The following is a 21,869-nucleotide window of genomic DNA, read 5'->3' on the forward strand; positions in this document are numbered from 1 at the left end:
TGATGTCATATTAGTAGCTCAAAATCAGCCATGGTGAAAGTAATTATAACACAGAAATCAGCAAATGTTACAAACCAGGGCATTTTTTTTTCTCTGTAGCACCAGTTGTTAAAGACCAGCACACAAGTAGAAACATCCTTTTTGGCTATCTATCTGTTTTACTTCTAGGAACACTTGACATCTCTATAACATTCTGCAGGTCAGTAATCTTGCATGCTACTCCAAACTCAACCCTCATTACAGTAATTGTGCCCACCTTGTTTCAGAGTTGAGCTGTGCCACTTGACCTCTACTACTTCAAGATCCTATCACTACCAATGCTATCTGTAAATCCAATTCTGTGGTAACACCTCCTATTGTAATCCTTGGCCTACAGAGAAGAACCACTATAAGCTTTTTAGTGATGCTTATGTGCATTCACCAGTGCACACCTTGTTGCTTTGTTAATAGGCTGCCCACAGAACATAGTCATTTGCTGGATTTTCTGTCCATGTAGAGTATATCCACTATAGCATGCCCACTTCTCTGAGTATTTTTATCTTCTCTTCAGCTATCTCCCATAGCAATTTTGGTATTTTGCTCTGCTTAGCATGGGCCATTGCTTTCTTCAATTTTCTTGGAGTTATTTTAGCAGCTTTTCAGGACTGTCTCACAACATTTTGCCAAGTTATTAAATTTTGTGTCCAAAGAGAGTACTCCAATGTGGATAAAATCTCCCTTATCCAGCTTCATGTTTCTTTTTGATCCAGCACCCTCATAATCCAATCCCCTTATGTACTCTGAAGATTGTTGTCATTACAACAAATTATATTGGTTAGGTCTGAATTCATTCTGAGTATAATCTCTTTTCTCCCTAATCAAGGCTAGCAGTTAACCTTGGTTATTGGCCTTATGATCAGAAGGGGAAAGAAGAGATGGTCTTAAGGTGTGTGTGTAGTTTCTTTGATAGCAGAGGACTCAGCATCATCTTGACTCAAGGAGAAAGGCTAGACCTTAACAGGGAGAGCACACCACTTTCACAAGTTTAGGGGGTTCAGCATGTAGAGGGTTCTAGTTTTTTAAGATCTTTGAGAAAGATTTCGTGAAAAGACACACTGCAAATTGTGGAAAGTATTTGTAATACATATATCTGACAAAAGAACGGTTTGCATATTATTTATATATTATGTTACAACTCATTACATATATGTATATTACAACTCATAAAAAGAAGACAAATAATCCCTAAAAATGAGTGAAATATTTGAGTAGAAAGTTCAGAAAAAAAGATGTATAAATCGCCATAAGCACATGAGAAAATGCTCAACGGATCTTTAGAGATCTGCAAAATAAAACTATATTTAGATTCCACCACCTACTAGAATGGTTGAAATTAAAAAGACTGACCATATCAAATGTTGTTGTTGATGTGAAACAACTAGAACTGTTGTATAATAATGGGAGGAATGGTACCACCTCTTTGGAAAATATTATATGTTTATAAAATTGAACATGTATTTTCTTTTTTAAAACAGCTTTATTGATGTATAATTGACATACAAAAAACTTCAGATATTTAATGTGTACAGTTTGATGAGTTTGGACATATGCAAGCATCTATGATACCATCACCACAATCAAAGTAATAGACATATCCATCACCTCCAAGATTGCATGTTAAGTGTTCTTAATCCAAAAAAAAGAGGTGGGGGACACAAACATATATTTTCTATATGACCTAGTAATTCCTATTCTGGATATTTCCTCAAAAGATTGAAAATATATGTCCACAGAAAGACTTTTATACAGATGTTTATGTTGGCTTTATTTATGACAGCCAAAAATTGGAAACAACTCAATGGACTAATGGATAAACAAATAATTATATATTCACACAATGAAATACTACTCAGCAATAAAAAAGGAAGGAACTGTTGGTCTATGCAACAACATGGATAAAACTCAAAAACATAATGCTGAGCAAAAAAACACCAGACTCACAAGAGTACATACTGTGTGAGTCCATTTATATAAAATTCTAAACCCAGCAAAACTCATCTCCATTGACAGTAGGTTACTGGCTGCCTGGTTCCAGGGGTAAGGGGATGAACTGCAAAGATACATTAGGAAACATTTTGAGGTGATGGAAATGTTCTATATTTCGAGTCAAATTTTATATCCTAACATTTTTTCCCTGAAGAACAAAACTAAATTTCACTCAATAGTGCAATCTCTGTATTCTCCTATATGTGAATTTCTAATACATTTATTATATTCAGAGGGGATATGAAATCATTTGACAATTCTGAGGACAGATTTGAAAAGGAAATTATGTCCTAATAACCCAACACTAGCATATTATCATCTTGAGTATTAATGATAACATTCTGGGTACTTTCTAACTCTCTTTTCCCTTTTCTCTCTCTCTTTCTTTTCTGTGTGTGTGTGTACGTGTGCATGATGTTTGTGTTTGAGTGAGAAAATGATTTTTGTTCCTGTTTCAGTAGCCAGTTTAAAGCATAGCTTTCTTTTCTTTGATTTCATCACCTTTAAGACGGTTCCTTAAAACACGATAATTAATCCATAATGTCCCAAAGCATGTCTTTTAATTAATTAGTATTCTTATCTCATGGCTCTGTAAGGACACTAATTATGTACACTCTGGGGACAACTGAAAAAAATGCCACTTGAATATTTTTTGCTCTACGGTTTGTCTTTTAAGAGAAGAATATATAAGTTTGTTATTCTTCACTTTTTAGTCAACTTCCTTTCTTCTCAGTAAAGCTGGCTTGTTTTCTTCCCCCCGCCCTACAGAAAAAAAAATTGTGGGTAGATAATAGTTCAACTCAATCACAGTCAGACGATTACTTTCATTTTCAGAAATACTGCATAAAAACTTGCTTTACTTCTCAGCAGCAGCATAACTCTAGTTTGGAGCTGTGTTGTAAAAACAACAACAACATTTTTATATTAAAGTTAAAAGTTTGAAGAGAGGTTTTGGAAGATGACACAAAGCCCAGAGGTAGCTGTCCCGGCTGAAGAAGTCACAGCCAGAAATGATAATAGCAACCAAAGAGCTGAAAAACGAAAGAACCAAGGTAAGGACATTTTCTATTGTTCAAAATGAAAGTTATTTATTGAAATTATGAAACATAATGTTAAACAAAAGCCTTTAAAAACATGAAATGGGTTTTGTACTTTCATCCACCAAGGCAAAAAAAATACTTTTTTTAGTTATCGCCGTAAATGAAAATTATAACAAAACAAATTTGTAATTGACTATTTTGTCCTTATAATTCAGATTCCCTTTATCTTATCTTAATCGATAATGGAGAGAGATTAACCACAGCTTAAAACTGTTCAAGATTTAGTTTCACTTTTACTAAGTATTTAATAAAACCAATACTGGAGAAGATATTAAATTTTATCCACATACTCATTCAATGCCCAAAATGCATACATGATATGAAAAAGTTGGCCAATATTTCTAATATGTTGAAAGCTTGTTTATGGAGAGTAGAGTCAAGATAAACTAGACTTTAGAGGTTCTTAATCGCAGAAAGATTATCTACCTATCCTACTCCTATCTAAACAATTGTGGGCACCCTGATATCCTTAATGATGTCTCTGGCAACCTTAAGAAGGATAAGGAAAGAAAAGGTGCTAAAAAAAGAGAAGAAAAAAGAAAACCTTAGAAAACAACTTGGTAGCATTGGATGTATTAAATAGCAAGGTCAGAGTATGTAAGATCCAAATTCTAAATCTAACAGGCAAATCTTCAAAGTTGTTTTAACAGGGCTGTTTATAGTCAAAATATGGTGAAGAAGGGAGAGAATATGCTAAAATGTCTTAAATGCAACAATCTATGATTTAGGGACTATGGTGAGTTTTAAACATTTGCCATTTAATTTCATCTCAAGTTGTACATGCAAATTATCATTTCTCGTACTGTCAGCATGCACATGCCCTTCTTCCTTCCTGTTGGCTCAGAGGCATTTCCTCTTTCGTAAATCCATCAGTGCTTCTCTGAATCATCCCTTTAATAAGCTAGGATTTTTTAAAAAATGAAAGGGTCACTGATTTCAAGCAGCTTTAGGTTTTCTTTCAATAATCATTCTGGAGGGAAGGATACCAAATGAGCCCTACTACCTACTTAAAATAATGAAGACGAAAACATATATTAAGAAATTTCATTTAATATAGCAGTAAATAACTTTCACTCCCCCCCACACACAGTAATTAAAATGTGGAAAGATGGGAGAGCTAACACCAGAAAAATTAATAACAAAAGCTTTCTTTTATTTAATTCCTGGTACAAGCCAGAACTTTTGAAAACATAGCACATCTACATCCATTTAATGGATGAAGAGATATAGGCTCAAATGGGATAAGAAAATAAAATTATACACTGTAAATATTTGACCAAGATTTTGAACCTGTAATATTTATAACTGTAATATCCTTTTGTTCACTATGCCAATTCATGGACAAATAGAATACCATAATGACATATTGACTTGACTGATGGCATAGAAAAGAGAAAACAAGTATTGGATTTCTTGACACCTAATATTTGAGGAAAATGAATAAATTAATAAGGAAATGTTTGAAAGGTGATTAAAAACCTCATTAGGAAAAGCCTGGACTCAAGTTCGGAACGGAGGCACATACAGCCCCAAAAAGGCTGAAAGGACGGATGTATGTTCTGTTTCTCCTCTTTTTGACCTTTGCTACATTGGAGGTCTGGTCATTTCTCCTACCTGGGAGCAATCCCTCCATTTGTACTTCAGACCACAATCCTTCTAGCCTATGCAAGAATTATTCTTTTTAATTTAATTATTCCCTCCTCCTCCTGCCTGCATCAGCAATCTATCCCTTTCACACTGAATAATCCCCAAATGCATGGAAACATTATTTGTTATATCTTTTAAAAAAATCCTGCTGTAACTATTCATCCCATTCCAACTCACTCACTCTGTTTGCTCTGCTTCACACGGCAGAAGTTCCCTGAGAGTCCACACGCTGATTTCACTTCCTTCCTTCCAGGAATCTGACTTCCTTCTGCACTACTCCTTAAAACCACTCTAGCAAAAGACCAATGACCTTCACGTGCTCCATTTGAGTTTTTCTACCTTCACTGCTACTACTCTTATTTAAGACACCACCATAATTTAGTTGGTGAGTTATAGCCTCCTAAATAGTCTCTCCACCCCATACAGACCTTTTAAAAACACAGATCTGGTAATGTCAAACACCCTTCTAAAAAAATCCACTGGCTTCCCATCATACTTAGAGGAAAATCAAGTTCTTTCCGGGGGCCTTCAAAGCTTAGCATCATTTTGCTCTTGTTTACTACATAATAAAATTATATTCTCCTCTGCTACCTCTGACCTAGTCACACTTGTTACACTTGACTACATTCTAAGTTCTTTCCTGATTCAAGGCGCTTGTACTTGTTCTCTTTGCTTGAAGTGCTTTCTCTTGTTTATTTTGCATAGATAGCCACTGCTCATATTTTAGGTCTTGGTTTTGATGTCATTTCCACGAGTGGCCCTCCAGACTATACTTTTTAGTCTCTTCCCCCTTATCAGTCTGACACCCTGTTTATTGCCTTTCTAGCACTTCCTTCAATCTGTATTTTTAAATTCTTTGTTATTAGTTTATTTTCAGTCTTTTCCACCAAAAGTAAGTTCCAGGAAGGCATGGATTATGTATTTTTTGCTTACTATTACATTTATGGGAACTAGTTTGGAGTAGGTTATTAACAAGTAAACATTTGTTAAAGGATGAACGAATAAACACAGTACTGGTTCAAAAGTGAAGCTTTGCATATGCTACAGTTCATGCTTATTGTATAGCTTTGAAATTCTGGATAATCAGGGGGTCAGCCCGGTGGCCTAGTGGTTAAGTGTGCGTGCTCCACTTCGGCGGCCTGGGTTTGCAGGTTCGGATCCCTGGAGCGCACTGACGCACTGCTTGTCAAGCCATGCTGTGGTGGCGTCCCATATGAAGTAGAGGAAGATGGACACAGCTGTTAGCCCAGGGCCAATCTTCCTGGGCAAAAAGAGGAGGATTGGCATCAGATGTTAGCTCAGGGCTATCTTCCTCAAAAAAAAAAAAAAGAAAGAAAGAAATTCTGGATACTCAGAAAAAACGCACAGCTAATGATAAGACTTTTCAGAAATTTGGCAGAAATATATAAAGTAAAATATAACTCCATAATGATATTTCTCAGTTAAAATAGTAACAGTTTGGTGGCTCAAAAATGATGCTGATATTCTCTTTACTGCATTCCCTCTCACTCCTTATGGTAATCTATAAAAATTAATTTTTTATGAATTTTTATGGCTACCACTATTTTCATGTATTACTCATGAGGGTATAGATTAGTACCACACTTCTGGAAGAACATTTAACCAATATATGCCAATTTATTTATTTTTGAAAATGTTTCTTAAGAAGATAATTAGACAAATATGCAAGATACATTAAATTACACTTATTCTAGCTTTGGTTTAAAAAAGGGATGGAGCAGCCTAAATATGCATCAGAAGAGGGTTAGTTTTTTGTTTTTTTAATGGTATAGACATATGATAGAATGCTATCGGCCATTAAAATTATAATGTCAAATTATACTTTTACATGATGTATAAATTTAGCTATTGCTCTAAATGAACAATCACCCCAAAATTTAGTGTCTTAAAACAACAATCATTGTATTGCTCATGGTTCAATGAGTTAGGAATGTGGACAAAATACAGTAGGGATGGCTCATGCCTCCTCTACAGTATGCCAGATGGTGTATTTGGGCAGGGACTGAGGATCCAAAATGTCATCACTCACAGATTTGAGCCTTAGTGGTTGGTTTTAGATGTTTATCCTCCATACTCTCTCTCTCTCAGATTTCTTATTTGGTTGCCGGGATCTGTTGCATGGTAAGCTTGGCCTTCTTCAGATGGAGGGTGAGTTCCAGAAGAGTGATAGTAGAAATTACAAGGTCTATTAAGGGGTGGGCTCTTAAGTCCCAGAATGTATTTCTCCCACATTCTATCCGTCAAAGTAAGGCACAAGGCCAATTCATATTCAAATGTCAGGAGATACAGTAAATCTCTTAATGGGAGGAGTAGCAAGATCCTGTGTCAAAAGGATGGTGGACACAGGGAGGCGTGATACATTGGGGGCCATTTTTAATAGTCTGCCACACATGAGAAGAACAAATTGTTAACTGAAAATATTAGAGTATAGAACAATGGGTACATGATAGTTGTACTCATATAAAATTATGTATATTTGAGAGGGAGGTTATATGTGTGATAGTGGGATTAGAGAAATATATGGATGGAAGGGTGTTAACTCAATTGATAATACTGTTATCTCTAAGTAGTGTAAATTTAGATGTATTTTAAATTTCATTTCTTTCATATATCCACTAAGGAAAAAGTTTATTTAACAAAAGAATAACTAATTCTTCACTAGAAGAATAAAGAAATGAAATGAAAAAAAAGTAATGATAAATGCTCTCAATAAGTTTATATCTATCTTAAAGTAACTTTTATAGTTTTTTAAATTTCATAAAATTTTACAACAAGGATGAATACTTTATAATCACATAAAATAATAAAAATGTTTCATTTCAAAAAACTTATGCACCGTATTGTTTTCCTAAGTGGGCACTAACAGAAGAAAAACAATTCCTCACAAAAGATATGTAAAGAGATTTATTCTGTTCTACTAATTTTGCACATGAGGAAATACAGGACCAGGAAAAGAAATAATGATTTGTCCAAGTTCCCATTGCTTGTTTGTGGCAAAAATCTCTGTCTCAAATCTTTGGATTGATTATTCCATGACCCTTCAAATATACTATGCTATCTATCCTTTACAATAAACTTTTCATTAGTTAGAAAGCAGATTTTCTTTGAAACATTCAAGGAATGTTAGGATGAGCTGATATTTCACCATAGAAGAAGGATATGAAGGCCTGGGCGTGGCTCCAGGCTGAGGAAATTCTACGCTAAAGAGCCATACGTCTTTCATTCCTTGGACTATAACAGTAAAATCCATGGTAACACTTGGATTGGATAGATATAAGGATGTCCTGAGAAATTTCAACCAAAAGAAAAGAGCAGATAGTTTTCCATATGACAAAGAAGAAAAAGTATGTTTTGTGCCATCTCCTTGTGAAAAATAAGAATAAAAAAGTCTGTTAGGTATGGTTATGAATGCAAATTGAGTCTTTCTTGTACCTGTTGCTTAATCTAAATGTATTTTTTTTTTTATTTTTCAGGTACTAAGAACATGAAGCTAAAGTGTTCTGTCATACTAAATGTAATATTTGCAATATGTTTAATTGTTTATATTCCAATTAGTTTAACACGTGAGTTCATTACATCCTTTATTTCTTCACTTGTTTTTATTTCAGGACTTCCTATTGTATGATCCTTTTCCTATCTATCTCAGTTATGATCTTTTCTCATTGTTCTCACTTCCTTCTCATTATTCATGATATATTTAATAGGTATCAATGAATGAATTATCATGAATTACATAACCATTGTAAGGCATTGGGAGATGCAAAAATAAGACAGAATTGTTCACCCTGATAATCTCACATTCCATTCAACTTTCCCATGTGAATGGTAATCACTATTTTGACTTTTATTGCCATAGGTAAGTTTGGCCCATTTAAAAAATTTTATGTGAATAAAATCATGCAATTTGCATGTATCCTTTACATCTTGTTTCTTTTGTTCCACATTATGCTTGTGTGATTCTTCCATGTTATAACACGTCACAGAAGTTCATTAATGCGCTGTCACAGAAGGGGGTTGGAAAATTTTTTATATAAAGGACCAGGTAATAAAAAATTTAGGCTTTGTTAGCCATACATCTCTTTTGTAGCTACTCAACTCTGTATGTGTAGTGTAAAAGCATCCACAGAAGATATGTAAACAACTGAGCATGGCTGTTTCAATAAAATTGAAGACAGAAATTTGAATATTATGTAAATTTCATGTGTCAAAAAATATTATTCCTCTTTTAATTACTTTGATTTTTTCATTATTTTGATTACTGTGAAATGTAAAAATCATTCTTAGCTCTGAATTTGGCCTCAGACTGTGGTCTGCAGATCCTTGCTGTAGAGTACTCTGTGCTATATATTAATTTATTAATCATTCTACTTTTGATGGACATTTGAATTGTGCCACATTTTGACTACTTCAAATTGTGCTGCTTTGAATATCCTTATACTTTTAGTCTTTTAGTGAATAGTGGACATCATTTGAAATATACTTGTAAGAAGAATTGTTAAGTCATAGAGGATGCATAGATTAGCTTTAGTAGATAATACCATAGATAGTAGATAATCCAACCAAAAATTTATTAGAATGTCAGTTGCTCAACGTACTTGTCATCATTTTGCTGTCACTTTTACCCATGTTTACCATTTCAGTGATTATGTGTTGATATCTTATTGTGGCTTTCATTGATATTTTTCTGATGACTAATACTGTTAAGCTCCTTTTCATGTTTACAGCTCATTTAGTCACAATATTTTGTGATAAGCATGTTCAGATACTTTGCTCATATTTTAATTGAGTTGTAAAAATTTTTTAATATACTAGATAAAAATCTTTTGTATTTCTATTGTAAATGTCTTCTTCCACTATGAAGTTTAAATTTATCCTCTGTATGATGTCTTTCAATGAACACTTCTTAATTTTAAGATAGGATAATTTTATTTTTTATTTTTTGTTGTTACTACATTTTTCTTCCTGTTAAAGAAATTCACTGCACCCCAAAGAGATGAAGATATTACTCTAGAGTTTCTATTATAATATTTATTATAGTTTTCTTAATTTTACATTCAGAGCTATAATCCTTTTGAAACTGATAGTTCTGAATTTTAGGATATGGGTCATCAAAACGTATTTCTTTCACTCAGATAATCTTTTGATCTGGAGCAATTTATTGAAAAATCCACAGTTTACTTGATAGTTCACTCCTAGTGTTGTACATTCTGCGAAGTTAGAAAAATGTATAATGACATGTATCCCTCATTATGGCATCATACAGAGTATTTTCACTACCCTGAAAATTCTCTGCCCCACCTATTAATTCCCCCTCTACCCAATGCCTGGCAACCACTGATGTTTTTATTGTCTCCATAGTTTTGCCTTTTCCAGAATGTCATATTATTGGAAATCATATGTTATGTAGACTTTTCAGACAGGCTTCTTTCACTTAGTAATATGCATTTAAGGATCTCCTGTGTTCTTTTCATGGCGTGGTAGCTCATTTCTTTTCTGTACTGAATAATATTCCATTGTCTGGATGTATAACAGTTTACTTATCCATTGACCTACTGAAGAGCATTTGATTGCTTTCAAGTTTTGGCAATTAGGAAGAAAGCTCCTATTAACATCTGTGTACAGGTGGTTTTAGTGTGGACATAAGTTTTCAACTTCTTTGGGTAAATTCCAAGGAGTGTGATTGCTGGATTGTATGGTAAGAGTATGTCTAGATTTTTGTGTGTGTGTGAGGAAGACCAGCCCTGAGCTAACATCCTTTGCCAATCCTCCTCTTTTTTTTTTGCTGAGGAAGATTGGCCCTGGGCTAACATCCATTCCCATCTTCCTCTACTTTATATGGGACGCCACCGCAACATGGCTTGATAAGCAGTGCGTTGGTCTGCAACTGGAATCCGAACCTGCAATCCCCAGACCACCGAAGAGGGGTGCGTGCACTTAATCACTAAGCCACCGGGCCAGCCCCAGAGTATGTCTAGTTTTGTAAGAAACCTCCAGACTGAATTCCAAAGGGCCTGTACCATTTTTCACTCCTAATGGCAATGAATGAGAGTTCCTGTTGCTCCACATCCTCGCCAGCATTTGGTATTGTCAGTGTTCTGAATTTTGGCCACTCTAATGGGAGTGTAGTAACTTGTTTAAATTTACGTTTCTCTGATGAAATATGATGTGAAGCATCTTTTGGTATTCTTATTTGCCATCTGTATATAGTCTTTGCTAAGATGTCTGTTCATGCTTTTTGCCTATTTTTTAATTGGGTTGTTTGTTTTCTTATTTTTAAGTTTTAAGGTTCTTTGTATATTCTGCATAATGGTCCTTTATCAGGTATGTATTTTACAAATATTTTCTCCCACTCTGTGACTTGTTTTCTCATTTTCTTGATATTGTCTTTCATAGAGTAGAAGTTGTTCATTAAAATGAAGTCCAGATTATCAATTAGTTCTTTCATTGACTGTGCCTTTGGTGTTGTATCTGAAAAGTCATCACCATTCCAGGGTCGTCTGGGTTTTCTCCTATGTTATCTTCTAGGAGTTGTATAGTTTCGTGTTTTAAATTTAGGTCTTTGATATATTTAAGTTAATTTTTGTGAAGGATATAAAGCCTGTGTTTAGATTCATTCTTTTTGCATGTGGATGTTCAGTTGTTCCAGCACCTTTTGTTGAAAAGACTATCTTTGCTCCATTGTATTGCCTTTGTTCCTTTGTCTAAGTTCAGTTGACTATATTTATGTGGGTTTATTTCTAGGCTCTCTAGTCTGTTCCATTGACCTATTTGTCTATTTTTTCACCAATACCACACTGGCTTGATTAATGTAGCTTTACAGTAAGTCTTTATGCTGGGTAGTGCCAGTCCTCCAACTTTCATCTTCTCCTTCTATATTGGTTGGCTATTCTGTGTCTTTTGCCTCTCCTTGTAAACTTTAGAATCGGTTTGCTGATATCCACAAAATAACTTTCTGAGATTTTGATTGGGATTGCATTGCATCTATAGACTAAGTTGGGAATAACTGACATCTTGACAATATTGAGTCTTCCTATCCATGAACATGGAATAAGCTCTCCATTTATTTAGTTCTTTGATTTTGTTCATCAGTGTTTTGTAATTGCCCTCATATAGATTTTAGACATATTCTGTTAGATTTATACCTATGTATTCTATTTTGGGAGTTCTACTATAAATGGCATTATGTTTTTCATTTCAAATTCCATTTGTTCATTGCTGGTACATAGGAAAGCAATTGACTTTTGTATATTAACCTGTATCCTCGAACCTTGCTGTGATTGCTTATTAGTTCTGGGATTTTTTTTTCAATTCTTTCAGATTTTCTACACAAAATCATGCCCTCTGTGAACAGAGACAGTTTATTTCTTCCTTCCTAATCTATATGCCTTTTATTTCCTTTCCTTATCTTATTGCATTAGATAGAACTTCCAGTACAATACTGAAAAGGAGTGGTGAAAAGTTATATCCTTGCCTTGTACCTGATCCTAGTGAGAAAGCCTGCAGCTTCTCACAATAAAATATGATATTAACTGTAGGGGTTTTGTAAATAGTCTTTATTGAGTAGAGGAAGTTCTCCTCTATTCCTAGTTTACTGAGAGTTTTTGTCATGAATGAGTGTTAGATTTCATCAAATGCTTATATTGATACAATCATGTGATTTCTTTTTTAGCTTGTTGATGTGATGGATGACATTAATGATTTTTAAATATTGAACCAGCCTTGCATATTGGGATAAATCCCACTTTTTGTGTATAATTCTTTTTATACACTATTGGATTTAATTTGCTAATATTTTGTTGAGAATTTTTGCATATGTTCATGAGAGATATTGGTCTGTAGTTTTTTTATTTTTTCCTTGTAATGTCTTTGGTTTTGGTATTAGGGTAATGCTGGCCTCATGGAATGAGTTAGTAAGTACTTCTGTGCTTCTATCCTCTGAAAGAGATTGTAGAGAATTAGCATAATTTCTTCCTTAAATGTTTAGTTGAATTCACCAATAAATCCATCTGGGCCTGGTGCTTTCTATTTTGGGAAATTGTTAATTACTGACTCAATTTCTTTAACAAATAGACCTATTCAGATTGTCTATTTCTTCTTATGTGAATTCTGGAAGATTGTGTCTTTCAAGGAATTGTTCCATTTTATATAGACTATCAAATTTGTGGGCATTAAGTTATTCATAGTATTTCTTTATTATCCTTTTGATTTCCCTGGGATAAGTTGTGATGTCCTCTCTTTCATTTCTGATATTATTAATTTGTGTCTTCTCTCTTTTTTCCTAGTATGGCTAGAGAGTTATTGATTTTATTGTTCTTTGCAAAAAAACAGCTTTTGACTTTGTTGGTTTTCCCTATTAATTTCCTGTTTTTAATTTCATCAGTTTCTGCTCTAATTCTTATTATTCCTGTTCTCCTGTTTACCTGTTTCATTCATGGTATTGCTAATTTGTTGCTTTATCTCCCTCTATTTAATTTTTTTTCTTTTACCTGTTTTCCTAGTGTTCTATGCTATTTTAGATTATTCAAAAAGACAACTCATGAATTTGTGCACTTGCTGGATTTTACATTAATTTCTATTCAATTGATTTCTGCTCTTATTTTTTAATGGTGTCTTTCTTTCTACTTTGATTTTAATTCACCACTCTTACTAACATTTTGAGATAGACAATTGTCTTTTTAAAAAATCTTCCTTCTTTTTTTAAAACATAAATTTAAGCCAATGAATTTTCCTTTCAGCTCTAAGGCAATGTGCTGTGTTCCACATGTTTATTCATATCCCATAAGTTTTGATATTATATTACGTATATATCACATATACCAAAATATATGTAACTATCTTTAAGTTCAAAATATTTTCTATTTCCAATGATTTCTTCTTCTTCTTTGCCTCATGAGCTATTTAGCACTGTTGCTTAATTTGCAAACTTTGGTGATTTTCTAATTTTATTTTTGTTATTGATATATGGCTGAAGTCTACTGCAGTCAGGTGACATACTGTAAATGTCTTCAATCTTTTAAAATTTGTTTTTGCCACTTTATTGCCTGTTTTGGTAAATGTTTCATGTGCACTTTAAAGAATGTACATTCTGTTGTTGTTGCATGAAGTTGTCTATGTATGTCAACTGGCTTAATTTTGTTAATCATGGTGTTCATATATTGTTATCCTTGCTCTTTTTGCCTGTTTTTATATCAGTGATTAAGAGAATGATGTTAAAGGTTTTAACTTTTACAGGTACTTGGCATCAGGTGACTATAGATGATAATTTAACTAATTGTTTTACCACTGTGCATCATATCACCAGCATCCCATTTACAACTGGTGATTGGATCAATGCCTTTAAAGTGAATTACGTTGAAAAATCAATATCATATCTTACCCTTAAGATTCTCTTAAAACCACTTTTGGTACCAAAAACTGATTCAGTCTGGGTGTGTTCAGGAAAATAGACATTGCAAATGTTACAACAGTAGGACTTTAATGTAGGAATAAGGGAAACATGACTGGGAAGAGCTGGAGAGTGATGGTGTGGAAGGCCATTTAGCTGGAGGAGAAATACTCACTAATGATTTTGGCTTAAAGCACTAATGTGTTTGGAGAACCAGAGATTAGAGAAAAGTCTAAGAAGCTAACACATCCAGCTGCCAAGAATACAAAAGAGAAATCATGAAAAGGCCTGTGAAGTTCTAACGCCCGAAGTCTCCAAGAATAATGCCTTCTGTTTTACATTCACCTTCCAAATCTCATGTGGGTTCTTTTCATTTGTTAACCCAAAACCATATAGTCATGGTGGTACCCAGTTGACAACAGGCAATTCAACACATATCTTATTAGTTATATATTCTGTTTTATTATTTTCATTGCTTTCTTGAGATTAAATCACGTGTCCTAGATTTAGAATGGTCTAATATAAATTAATATTTTTATTACTCCCAGATACTGCTAGGATTTCATTATATTTCATTTACCAAGAAATGGCAAAGGTGACTTAACACAAGTGAAATCATCAGGTTGCTCTAGGAAATCCTATGTAACACTGAGGTTAGAATTGAAAGGAATATCAGTATCCTGTTAAAATCTGAACTGCTGTCATTTAATCTAAAATGAAATTGGTTTTTCAACTAGTTATGTGATAGATATGCAATTCTGGATCATGAGCATAATATTTTACATTACAATCCTATCTTTCTTCAATGATCTCAAAACACTGTAGCATGTTATTTCATCTTGTCCTTAAAATATGTATTTTTCTCATTTCCAGATAAAAAATCTCAGTATTTTTGCCCAAATGATTGGATTGGTTTCCGAGACAAATGTTATTATTTCTCTAAAGAAGAAAGGGATTGGGATTCAAGTAAATACAATTGTTCCACACAACAGGCTGACCTAACTGTGATTGACAACATTGAAGAAATGGTAACTAATTTAATATGCATTCTTATGAATTATCTTGAGTAGGGGAATTGGGAATATTTAAATGCCAATATGATTTTTAAAACTTCACACATGCCTGTCTATATATGCAGAATATTGAATGTTCAGAACATGCCATACGAGATACAGTTGAAAAAGCTGGTCGTAATTTGTTTGGCTAGTACAAGACTTAAACATCAAGTAGTCGACTTGATAGCTATCTTTATATTTTAAGGAGCATAAATAGAAGAGTTTGATAATATTTGGAAACCTTTATAAGCCAGGACTCCACAGAGAGAACTGCCTCAGGAAGAATGGGATTCTCATTCCACTCCCTTTGAAGAACATTCCTCTGCCTTCTCGGGTTTGCTTTGCTGTTTGTCCCTGTGGTCCCATGGCAACCTCCATCAGAGCACTTACTACCAGTAATGCAATAGGTGTGTAACCAAAGTTTTCCCCTAGACTGGGGTATGAGCTTCCAGTGAGCAGACATCATGTTTTGCTTGAAATTGTATCCTTTGCTGTAGCATAAAGGCAGGTATAAATTAAAAGCTTAGTGGATCTTTGTTGAATGAACATTGATTCATGTGGCAAAAATCCTACGAGTAAAAAGAATCTCTAAGAACTTTCACAAGGGATTGTGAAACTATATACTTCTGCACTTGTGAAATCTGTTCTTTGCCAAGTCACTTATGTGGTAAGCATATGTTTTCACTTTTGTTTAGTCTCTTTTAAAGTAAAGGGTCAATTTAAGAGGTCAAGTAACTTGTTTTAAAAAAATTTTTGTGAATAATGTGCAATAAAAAGTGCTTAAAATGTAAAGCAGCACAGCACAGCAGTCAACATTGTTAAGAGAGAATTGCGTTGTACTTCTGTGGTAAACAAAATATGTATCTGCAATCTGCCTGAAGATTAGTTTAAATTTAAATGGATGTGAACCAGGCTGGGGCAATTTACAGGTCAGTACAAAGAAACTAAACTATTCTGTATGCAACAAAAGGTATAGAAACATGAATAAAATTTGAAAAACTAGATATGTTAAGAATAGACTCTTCAAATTCAAAAGTAAGATGCAGGCTCAATTTAGTAGGAAGAGCTTCCATAGTCAACAGCTTCACTGCCGAATTTTGCAAGACTTTTTTTTTTTTTTTTTTTTTTTTTTGTGAGGAGATCAGCCCTGAGCTAACATCCGCCAATCCTCCTCTTTTTTTGCTGAGGAAGACGGCCCTGGGCTAACATCGGTGCCTATCTTCCTCCACTTTATATGGGACGCCGCCACAGCATGGCTTACCAAGCAGTGCATCGGTGCGCGCCCGGGATCCGAACCAGCGAACCCCGGGCCGCCGCAGCGGAGCGCGCGCACTTAACCGCTTGCGCCACGGGGCCGGCCCCTGCAAGACTTTTGAAATGAACATTCTGAGAAATCTTTAAGCTGCCCTTTACAGTTCCTCTTGGGAAAAAAACAGGGTAAATTAGCAGCAAAATAGAAAAATAATGTGATGATAAAATTTTTGAAGGATAAGGAAAAGACAAAGCAAAATATTTTAAAAAATCTTCATTTATAGGAATTTTTTCAGTGAAGACTGACAAAAATAGTGAATATCCTGAAACACAAAGAACAGAAGTACAGAAAACTAATTAGTTTTGAGCGTAAGAGAAATCATTAAATATATCAGATAAAAATAATTGTACTGTTTGGATCAAGAAAAAAGACTTTTATCATACAATATCCTGATATATTTTGAAGATCATAGAGGGCTATTATGTACTACATAATCTGGGAAAAATTTAAGTGACAAACAGAATGAGGTAAAGCTATCCGTGAAGGAGTGTTAAAAGTAATGTATGGAGGAATTTTAAAGCACTGTTTATTTAAAATAGTTTAATTAAAATATTACATATATTTATTTAAACTACAAAATGTTTTCTTCAGTTAAAATGAGATGAAGGTTGTTTTGTAAACTGTTTTCCATATTTATTTCCACCTATTTAAAATTACCTTGCATTTTTAACAAGAGGCTACATGGGCAAATCTTTATTGAACAAATAACGATTAACGTTTTTCGTAGGACAGTCTCTAGGAAATGTATCTCCTGGTTCCCTGTCATGAAGACCAAAACTACTGAATCTCATCCAATTTTCCCAGTTATCCGATCACATATATCCTGTTGGTTTCCAATACATTTATCTTTTCTTATATTTTTTTTTCTTCCTTCAAACAATCTCTTTCCTAAATCTCAAATATGAACTTCCCTCTTCTCCCTTGCCCTCTACTTTTATGCGGAATCTTCTACTCCTCCCTTTGATATTCATCTCTTAGAGCACATCCCATGTGAAAATCTCTCATAGAGACTAAGATGCTTCTTCCCATAAACTCAAATTTCACTTTGTATTCATAATACTCATTATCATCTCTTTATCAAGTAGAATATTTTCTAACTCTGTTTATATAATTTTCCTCACTACAAATGAATCTGTGAATCCAGGGACAATGTTTTCTTAATCTGTTCCTTTGTAAAACCAAAGCTTAGACTAATGAACTGATATTTTTTCCAAATAAATTCATGAAATGCTGCAGAAGATGTTATATCACAATGCCAAAGGTTATTAGTGTCACTGTTATTAGATAGGAATGGACAATAGTGTTATGATCTGTCACAATTCCCTTACTTTTATCATAAAATTGAACCTTGGTTGATACAATGTCAAGCTTATGGTTTCCCAGCTATTTAGTTGCAGAGTAGACTCAATGACTTTCTACATATAACATAATTCTATGATAAAAAAGGCTCTAAGGTCACAAGAAATTTCAACATTGAATGAATAAAAAGGAGAAAAGGGGAAATATCAGGAAAACATATATTTCCCCTGAATGATTCCTTTAGAAATAAAAATATTTGGCAGAAAAATAAAACTTGATAATTAGATTCTAAAGGAATTGGATATATGAGGTGTGTGTGCATACACGCATGCATGTGTGTGTGCGTGTGCATGTATGATTGTTTTGCGAGAGAAGTTAAAGTAAAATATAACATTAAACTCAATATACTAGTATTTACTGGGAAATGGAAAAACATTATAATAAATATCTTATGATTGGGAAGACTATGCAAGAGCATAATTGCAAATACTAACTTTCCAGGATTTTACAGTTTAAAAATCCTGGAGGAATAGATTTTCATGTTGAATATTTATAAATTTGGAATCAAAAAGTATTTTAAAGAAAATTTATCTCACATCTTTGTTTTACAAATAAGAAAACTGAGGGTAAGAGTAAAATACTTTTTCAAAATGCCATAGCTATTTTCTGGTGGAGCCAGGAGCTGAACATATGTCGCCTTCCCTTCGCAACCTGCAAAGCAAGAGGGACACTATAGATGGTAGTAAAAACTCACAAGTAAAATTATGCAATCTATTTTGTCTTTAAAGCACTTTCTTAAGCACTACAAATGCACTTCTGATCACTGGATTGGGCTGGAGATGAGAGAAAATCAAAGAAAATGGGTAAATGGAACCACATTTAACAACTGGTAAGTTTCTTTCTTTCTGAGATTATTTAAATTTAGATAGCCCAACCTTTTCTAGAACCTATGCATTAGTTATATTTCTCTAGAGCCCAAGATTTGTGTGCATGTTGCAAAGATGAGGTGCAGAAGATTGTATCGTATATTGAGATTAGTTCCAAGAGTTAACCTGAGAAGTTGGAAATCGAGATATAAGGAAAGATCACCTAGTTGATTATTTGAAAATAAAGACCTGAGCTTCATACACACAGTCCAAAAAATAAAATAAAATAAAATTTTGCCTGGTTTTAACCTGTTTTCTCCAATTCTATATCTATTTTTCAAACTTCATGTTAGCTGTGGGCTGACATCTTTTACAGTTCAATTTAAATTTGTTGTTCTTTTTAACCTGTTGTTATTTGAAATGACAATACAATTTATCCTGGGCTTTATATCTTCCATTTTACAACATGGAAAATTGGATCTAAAGACCTGAGTTCACTGCACACATGACCTCAGCATAACACCCCAAATGGTGACTGCCATCCTCTTAGCCACCTAGTTTATATTAGAATTTCACATTAGAAACACTACTGACATTCTGGACTGAATAATTCTTTGTTGTGGGGACAGGGTGTTTTCTTGTGCATCCCTGGCCTCTGACCACTAGACACTAGCAATTGCCTCCCTTCTCCCTCCACTTGTGATAACCAAAAACATCTCCAGATGTTGCAAGTATCCCTTGCAGGGAGCAGAGGGAAGGCAAAATCGCTTCCAGTTAAGAACCATTGGTTTATATGAAATGGTAGTTCTATTGATTACATGTAACTAACAATGTCAATTTAACAAATACAAATTTTTGGAAGACAGATTCTTATAGTTTAATATGGCACAGGTATCTTAACCCTAGCAAGAGAGGACTGTGTCACTGCACACTTTTTCAGGACTTTGGACAGGTAATATTTTTTTAAAACGCATCATTGGGCAAGGGAGAAATCACAGGACTCCCTAGTCCTTAGTGTTTAATCCTTTTTCTATAGGTTTCATGTGAGAGGGAATGAAACATGTGCTTACCTCAATGATGATGGTGTGGCAACAGCTAGATGCTATGCAGAAAGAAAATGGATTTGCAGGAAATAAATGCACTAAGTATGTAAGTATTTCTGATGACAGACATAACCACGAGTAAGATGGTTTTAATATCTGTAACCTTTTTTTCTTTCCCTCTGCATAACTTAACTGTCAACATTTCACTGTTTTAGTATTATAGCCTGATAAAACATCTTCATAATTATTAAAGTAATTTTCTTTAACTTGTTTTTTTACTCTTCAAATGGCCTAGATCTTTGCTTTTCTATATCAACTTTAGAAGAATCTTATAATTTCGTAGAATCTATAGGTCAATTTTGAGAGTGTTATATTTATAATATTATCTTCTTATTCATTTATAATATATATATCTTGCATTGATTTTTGTCCTCTTAAATAACTTATAATTTTTCTACAAAGTTACTGCATATCATTTATTGTATGTATCCCTGTTATATGTAGCTAACGTTTTTGCTATTGCAATTACATAATTTTACTATCTTTTAAAAAAGTTATTTCTATATAGAAATGTAACTGTTTTGGATGTTCTTCTTTTGTTAAACATCCATCCTGAAAACCCTCATAAATTCTAATAATTAGTGATTTCTTTTAAATACTGCAAAACATAGAACCTAATAAGTTTTATTTTTTCACGTCTTATAACTATTACTTATATCTTGCCTAATTAAAATGGGTAGGACTGCCAGGACAATATTAATGGTGAACATTCTTGACTTTTTCCACATTTTATAGAAAATGCTTCTAACATCTCAACATTAGTAGTGTTTTTTCTAGTTTTTTTATATACTTTTTTGTAAGTTAAGACAGTTCTTTTCTATTCCTATTTGCTAAGAGTTTTTTATAGGAAGAGGTTTTTAATTTTTTTAATGTGTTTTTGTTTCTTGCATCTATTTTGATGTTCTCATGATTTCTCTTCCTTAATCTTTTAATGTGGTAAATGGCATTTATAAGTTTTCTTATGTTAAAGAACTTTGTATTCTTTGTAAAATTCAACTTGGTCATGATGTGATATCATATTTATTCTGGACAGATTCATTCTGATATTCTTTTATAATATTCTTACATCTAAATTCATGAGTGTGATTATCCTCAAATTTTTTCTAGGAAGGCAAGGATTATGGCCTGGAGGCTTTTATGAAGACGTGATTGGAAGATGTGTTGTTTACATTTGTGCTATAAAATTTTGAATGATAAATTTAATGTGTCTAGAAAATTAATTATTGTTTACATTTTTCTGCATATTTTAGATTAGATTGTTGTTGTTTTTTTTTTGGTCATCCGTAAAACCCAGTAGCAACCTTTGAGAGAGTTACTGGAAAAGAATATTGATGGACAGCATGATGTAATGAATGATGTAATCAGAATTGAGCAAATGGTGATAGGGAACTGCAAACTCAAGAAGATCCACGTTGTTTCAATAAAAACAAATTCCTAAGAGCCGTGACATCGTGAATAATAACAACATTGCTCACTTTTTTTCATGACGTGAGCAATGAAACTAGCCAGGAAAGACACATTTGACAATAAAGAGGGCGGAAATGGTTCCTAGATCTGAACGGGAAAAAATGATGTCTAGACGCTATAAACAACCTGCATGCACACTCACTGGACAATAAGCACATACATAGTCAATCTCCTTTATTAATTATTCTGAATATTTATTGATAAATCATAACACCTCTTGTGGGCTCATGAATTCTGTAATACATTTGATCAAACTATTTATTTAAACAGAGGCCCTGCAAAAAATATCTATCAATCAATAATTGCACAGGTTCTTTTCAGTTGAGGATAAATGATAATTTATTCATTTTACCAAGTAGTTATTTATGCATATTTAATATGAAAATCTATAAACTGTATTCCATGTGGTAGTAGTAATTTTTGTAGCCTTTTAGTCATATATAAGTTTAATAAAATTCCCCTTCTTCTCTGTTCTGGGTTGAATTATGTCCTCAAAGATATATGTTGAAATATATATATATATATATTTCAACATCTCAATTGTATCTTAATCTGAATGGTATTTAAAATTTATTTTATAATCTTGCCC

The 21,869-nt window shown here is 33.5% G+C and overlaps 1 protein-coding gene across 1 annotated transcript; it reads left to right on the top strand.

Annotated features, from left to right (window-relative positions):
- The first annotated feature begins 2,819 nt into the window (after window positions 1–2,819).
- CLEC2B (C-type lectin domain family 2 member B) lies at window positions 2,820–21,253 on the top strand. The gene is made up of 7 exons (XM_058558825.1): window positions 2,820–3,077; window positions 6,882–6,941; window positions 8,267–8,356; window positions 15,052–15,206; window positions 18,633–18,733; window positions 19,747–19,859; window positions 20,921–21,253. Exons 1-6 carry the CDS (start codon window positions 2,984–2,986, stop codon window positions 19,844–19,846), a joined length of 600 nt encoding a protein of 199 aa, XP_058414808.1. The 5' UTR covers window positions 2,820–2,983; the 3' UTR covers window positions 19,847–19,859; window positions 20,921–21,253.
- Window positions 21,254–21,869: the final 616 nt, after the last annotated feature.

The sequence above is a fragment of the Diceros bicornis genome, chromosome 17 (genome assembly GCF_020826845.1).
Source record: "Diceros bicornis minor isolate mBicDic1 chromosome 17, mDicBic1.mat.cur, whole genome shotgun sequence".
Taxonomy (NCBI): Eukaryota; Metazoa; Chordata; class Mammalia; order Perissodactyla; family Rhinocerotidae; genus Diceros; species Diceros bicornis.

What these genes read in the sequence shown, in the direction of transcription:
- CLEC2B (XM_058558825.1), top strand. Translation starts at nt 2,984, where the DNA reads ATGACACAAAGCCCAGAGGTAGCTGTCCCGGCTGAAGAAGTCACAGCC. An exon ending in TGAAAAACGAAAGAACCAAG is followed by an intron (nt 3,078 to 6,881) that starts GTAAGGACATTT and finishes TCTCTCTCTCAG; the next exon opens with ATTTCTTATTTGGTTGCCGG. An exon ending in GGAACCACATTTAACAACTG is followed by an intron (nt 18,734 to 19,746) that starts GTAAGTTTCTTT and finishes CTTTTTCTATAG; the next exon opens with GTTTCATGTGAGAGGGAATG.